This window comes from Quercus suber, unplaced genomic scaffold (assembly GCF_002906115.3).
Source record: "Quercus suber isolate HL8 unplaced genomic scaffold, Cork oak 2.0 scaffold_534, whole genome shotgun sequence".
NCBI classification, from domain to species: domain Eukaryota; kingdom Viridiplantae; phylum Streptophyta; class Magnoliopsida; order Fagales; family Fagaceae; genus Quercus; species Quercus suber.
This window is the reverse complement of record NW_027069982.1, coordinates 336,690-342,591: the sequence shown is the minus strand read 5'-3', so window position 1 is coordinate 342,591 and position 5,902 is coordinate 336,690. Positions and strand designations below refer to the sequence as shown.

The 5,902-nt window shown below is 35.1% G+C and overlaps 1 protein-coding gene across 1 annotated transcript; it reads right to left on the bottom strand.

Annotated features, from left to right (window-relative positions):
* Window positions 1-5,112: 5,112 nt before the first annotated feature.
* On the bottom strand, window positions 5,113-5,583 carry LOC136063488 (uncharacterized). Its single transcript, XM_065763942.1, has one exon. It carries the CDS (start codon window positions 5,581-5,583, stop codon window positions 5,113-5,115), a length of 471 nt encoding a protein of 156 aa, XP_065620014.1.
* Window positions 5,584-5,902: the final 319 nt, after the last annotated feature.

Sequence of the window (5,902 nt, the reverse complement as noted above, 5' to 3'; positions counted from 1 at the left end):
GGTTTTGGTGCTGCTGCGAAGTATTGGAAGAAGCCAAGGATGGTAGATGCAACATAGAGCTTGTTGCGGGATCCAGAGAGCTAGACAAGACATGGTTCTGAGAAGCCTTGTTGGAGTAGGAGTTTAGAGAGTTTAGGTACATCGAGTAGATTAGGCTTGGGGGGTCTCTTGCGAACCCATGTATCCCAACTAATTGTCTAGTGGATCGATTACTGCTTGGAGGGCGGCGAGGAGGTTTTTCACCGAGTTCTTCGGTTTCCTCTTTGATAACACATCAGTGTGTTATCTTGTATTTGCATCTTTCTTCCCTACTCTTTTACATTCCATTTTACTGCCATTTTGTTTAGTTTATGGATTAGAGTAGCTTATTTGTCTATCCGCTCGCATTTACACTATTCCGCACTTAGTTTTAAGTTAGTGTAAAATCTATCGAGCTATAACTTTAATTTGGGGGGTCTATACAGCTCTTGTGTTTTCAACACATTTTTGAGCTTTCAAAACATCAAATAAATTCCATTTTTAAATATATATGTAATGCATGAATTTTTTTTTTTTTTAGTTTATAAAGTTAATTTATAGGTAATACATGAATAAGAGCATTGAGAATCCATAAGTTCTACCAACATAGGGGCATAGTAAAAAGGTATAAATAGTTAAATACTATCATTGCTCCAAAAAGATATAACCTTGCCGATAGAGACCAATGATATTGACAAAGAAATCCAAGTATTTGACTAAAAATCCTTATTCTATGAATCAGAAACAGATTCAAACTCTTAACAAACAAAAGGCTCACTTAAGCACAAAGATGATTTTTAAATAAAACTTCATCTTAAATTATGTTGATAACGCACAAATAATGAGCACACACCATTCTATTTGCTTGTATTTTTTTGGGATTAGTAAAGTTTTAAGTATAAATACAATTGCCACAAAAAGCTAGGAAGCACTTGCACGGATTCTAGGTATAAATACAATTGCCACAAAAAACTAGGAAGCACTTGCACGGATTTTAGTACGGGTACGGGTGTGATATGGCAATACAGGAAGTTTTGAAAAAGTAAGACTCGGGTGTGGTGAGAGTTTTATTGATAGGGGGAGTTTTGTTCTTGTTTGGAGCCTATGGTGATTAGATTGTATCTAGGAGCTGCATTATGTATTTACATTTGTTTGGCTCTTGATGTATTTTTGTTGGGCTATTCATGTTAGGGGGAGATACATTTATTTTGTTTCTTGTTTCACTGCTTATTGACTTATATTTTTTAGTTATCATTGATATATGCCTTTATTTTGTGTTTTGGTGAAATCAAGAATTTATTTTGTTTACTTGTATTTTTCACACATGCGTTTATGCATTTGTTGAGTATTTCAGGAAATACAGGTTAATTCAGTCATGCTGCTGTCTATACTTGCAACTGATGAATAATAGTTAGGATTGAATTTGTTATAATTAGCATTTTTTTTGTAAATGGCTTTTTATTTGTAAACTTTGAGCTTTTAGTTTGTGTTTTGTCACGGATTGCCAAAGGAGGAGTTTGTTAGGTTCTAAAGTTTTAGGAATTTATGTATTTAGAACTCTAATGTGTAATGTTAGCAAGCCATGATCAAAATAGGTTGTTTAGTCTTATTTAGACTTGCTCAAAGTTGGTTCTTTTATGTAAAGTTGGATTCGAGCTGATGCAGAAGTTATTGTGCATTTCGGCCTGGCTCGATTGATTGAAGCTTAGGCTCGATCAATCGAAAATCGGGCAGATGCGTCTTTTCTGCAGATATCCAATTCAGCCCTAACTCCTAAAATGTTTATGGTTTTATGTTTTTGCCCTAGGTATATAAGGCAAACCTTAGCCACGTTTTAGAGGTTGCTCCTATTGATGTTTGTGTGAATCTCTTATGAGATCTGAGAGGAGCTTTCCTTCACATAAACTTAGGATTATCAAGAAGGAGATTTCTTCAAGAACTTGATGATCATTCAGTTGCTGCCATAAGAGCTTAAAGATACACAAGTGAGAGTTCTTGTATTTGTTGAAGAATCCAAGAAAGAAGGAGTTCGTGGTCTCGAAGCTTGCGCGTGGTCGTGTCAGTAAGTTTCTACTGGTGGGTAGCAATAGAATGTTAGTGGTATATATTCTATTGTAAAACTTCAATTCTTTCTATAGTGGATTCAAGTTTACCTTGAGGATAGCTAAGTTAAATCTTCCCTAGGTTTTTTACCAGTTTGGTTTTCCTGGGTGATCATATCTTTGTGTTATTTATATTTCTGCTGCTATATATGATAAGATTATTTGATTATGTTAACCTAAATCTGAAATTTGAACTAAGTAATCACTTGGCTAATTTACTAGGTTAATCCGGTTGTGTTTTAAGGAGTCCAAAAACATACAAGTGGTATCAGAGTAGGTAGCTTTTTTGTTTCAGATCTTTTGATCTCTGAGCTGATCCTTGACCCCAGTTGTCATGGAATACGGACACTCTCTAGTTATTCCTCCTCACTTTGATGGGAATAATTATGCTTATTGGAAAGTAAGGATGAAAGTATTCCTGAAATCTATTGATGAGAGAGTCTGGAACTCTGTTGAGTATGAATGGGAGAAACCCACTACTCCTGTGAGTGAGTGGCAAACTTCTCAAAAAGAAGCAGTTGGGTTTAATAGCAAAGCTATGAATGCTACCTTTAATGCTATTTCTATAGAGAAATTTAAGAGAATCTCTAATGTAGAGGTGGCTCACACTGCTTGGAAAATCTTCCAGACTGTGCATGAAGGCACAAAGGCTGTCAAAATAAATAAATTACAGCAATTAACTTCTAAGTTTGAGAGCATTAGGATGTCTGATGATGAATCCTTTGATGAATTTTATGCTAAACTTAATGACATTGTTAATTCTGCATACAACTTGGGTGAAATTTATGATCAACCTAAAATTTTTAGGAAGATTCTTAAATCTTTAACTGAAGATTTTAGACCTAAAGTGACTGCCATAACTGAAAGCAAGGATGTGGACTCCATTCCTGTTGATGAACTTGTAGGATATCCTCAGTCCTATGAATTGGACTTACCCAAAACTAGCAAATCCAAGTCAATGGCTCTTAAGTCAGTTGGTTATGTTCAGGTTGGTGGATTTGATGATGAGCTCTCTGCTACAGAGATTACTTAACTTACCAAGAACTTTAGAAACTTTCTTAGAAATAGTAATAGAAGGGCAAGAGGTACAAACACCGCTGAACCTAGAAACTTTAGGAAGAATGATCTCACTAAGGTTAACAACAATGAAAAACCTAGAGAAAAAGTTGGTCAATCTTCAAATAATTCTTTGGGTCCTCAGTGTTTTGGATGTCAAGGGTATGGTCACATGAAATCTAAATGTCCTACATACTTAAGGTCTAAGGGGAAGGCTATGGCTATAACCCTTAGTGATAATGAAGTTTCTAATGATGAGTCTGGATGTGACGAGGATGGAAACTTCATTGCTTTCACTACTACTTCTATAGTCAATGAAAGTGTGTTTGTTAAAGAGAACCCTTCTGATAGGGAACTCTCTGAGTGAGGATGCAGATTTTCAAGAAGCCTATAATAAACTTTGCAAAGTTGTTGCAAAGGATGCCATGAATGTTGAATTAAGTTTAACGAAAATTGCATCTCTTGAGCTTAATAAAAAAAAATTGCTTGTTAAATTGTTTGATGCTAATGAACTTTTGAACAATGTGAAAACTGAGAATATGATTTTGCTTGATAAAGTTAAATCTTTGGAACTTGATATATCTGTTGCTAGATCTGCTAGTTCTAAACTTGATCAAATGCTAAGTGTTCAAAAGTCTCCTTCTGACAAATTTGGATTAGGTTTTGTTGAAAGCATTTCTGTGTCTGCACCAAATTCCATAAACTTTGTTCCTTCTTCTTCCTCTAAACCCCCTGTGAGTGAGGTTGTGAGTGAGACTGCTAAACCTGTAGAGGTCACACCTCCTAGGAAGATTAGGGTTGATTTGAAAGAGTCTAAACCTAAGGAGTCTAAACCTAAGGAGTTTACCCTTTCTAAGGACAAGATGCATGGTAAGCTTGTTTGGGTTTGTCATTTTTGTGGAAATCTGGACACATTCATCCCAAACACATAAAAATTGATTGTCACTATAGTTCTTAGAGATTTCTCATCCACTAAATTGATCTTCGAAGGGATTTTGGCCTGTACCACACTGGTGCCTTTTGTTTGATCCTTGTGTCCTTGTTCTGCAGGTGTCTATTAGCGCGATTTGGAGCCAACAACTCACTAACGATTTTCATGCATCATCGATATATATGTGTGTGTATGTATATATATATATATATATAGGAGGAGTCTTTAGTATATATATATATATATATAGGAGGAGTCTTTAGTGTTATATATACATATCGGTTCAATTCAAAATAGCCAATGTTGTATTTACTCCCCTTCCCCTGTGATGGTTGAAAGGGTTTTGTAGTAATGGTCGAAATTGAGTAGATTGCAGATTTTGATGTTGATAAAGAGAACAGGTAATTAGGGCAATGGTGTTTTGGAATATATATAACGGTATAAATTAAGAATATTAGATTTTTTCTTTTAAGTTGGACTTCCATTAGTTGGATTTTCAGTTTGTAAAAAACAGGTTGTACTAATGGTTTAAAAAAAAAACATTTTATTAATAACAATTGTTAAATAGATAGCTTACAAAACATGAAAAAAAGTTCAAGAATTTTGTAATTCTTAGAGGTTTAAAACAAAAAACATTTAAAATTTATAAATGCATTTATAACTATAATTAAGAGGCATTAGTAAATTTGGTTAACTCTCAGCAAAAAAAAGAGGCACTAGTAACTTTCCATCTAATGTTCATAGTCAATAAATGAAAATAAACTGTAAGTTATATTTATCATCAAAAGCCCAGTATATAACACTCACAATTGTGACCCAACCTAAAACACAACCTCCTCCTGCTTTGTTGTTACAATACATACATTTTTTCTGTTATAGTCTTGTAACATGAAGAAGTACTCCAATAGGGATGGCATTTAAGTGCTTCATCTTAGCTTTATTCATCACAATATCTATCTTTAGTATTGATGTTACCCTTGCAACTCGCCATCTTTTACAATCTTTTCAACCCAGTATACCAAACTTGCCAGTCATACCCACATTGCCTAAACCAACACTGCCACATTTGCCTTCACTACCAACATTGCCAAAGCCAACGCTACCACTTTTACCTTCATTGACAACGTTGCCAAAGCCAACACTACCACATTTGCTGCCTCCATTGGTAACATTGTCAAAGCCAACACTACCACATTTGTTGCCTCCGTTGCGAAAGTTGTCAAAGCCAACATTACCACCTTTGGTGCCTCCATTGCCAACACTGTCAAAGCCAACACTACCACCTTTGCTACCTCCATTGCCAAAGTTGCCAACACTGCCACATTTGCTTCCTCCATTGCCAACGTTGCCAAAGTCAACACTGCCACCTTTGTTACCTCCATTGCCAACTTTTCCAAAGCCAATGCTACCACCATTGCCCACATCTCCGTCATTCCCCACTATGCCAACTCTACCAAAACCAGCATTGTGAACCATTCCCTCAGTTCAGCAAACCCTAATTACTACAAAGGTCTAGTCTAAATGTCCTCAATAATTTAGTTCAATTACAAGGTTTACAATACTAAAAAATAAAAGTAAAAACTATTGTGTTGGATAGTGGTACAATTGCGCTACAAAATTGAGTACCTCTTGCTTTTTTAGCATCTCAAATGTTATGTGAGGATTTAATTTATGATGTGATATTTGTTTTATCGCGATTTATTATGTATCATCTTGGAGTTTAGTTTTTATGTTATCATACTTAATAATCTATGTTCATAATAATCTTTTAAATTTTCAATTGGGATTTCTCCAA

What these genes read in the sequence shown, in the direction of transcription:
- LOC136063488 (XM_065763942.1), bottom strand. Translation starts at nt 5,583, where the DNA reads ATGGTTCACAATGCTGGTTTTGGTAGAGTTGGCATAGTGGGGAATGAC.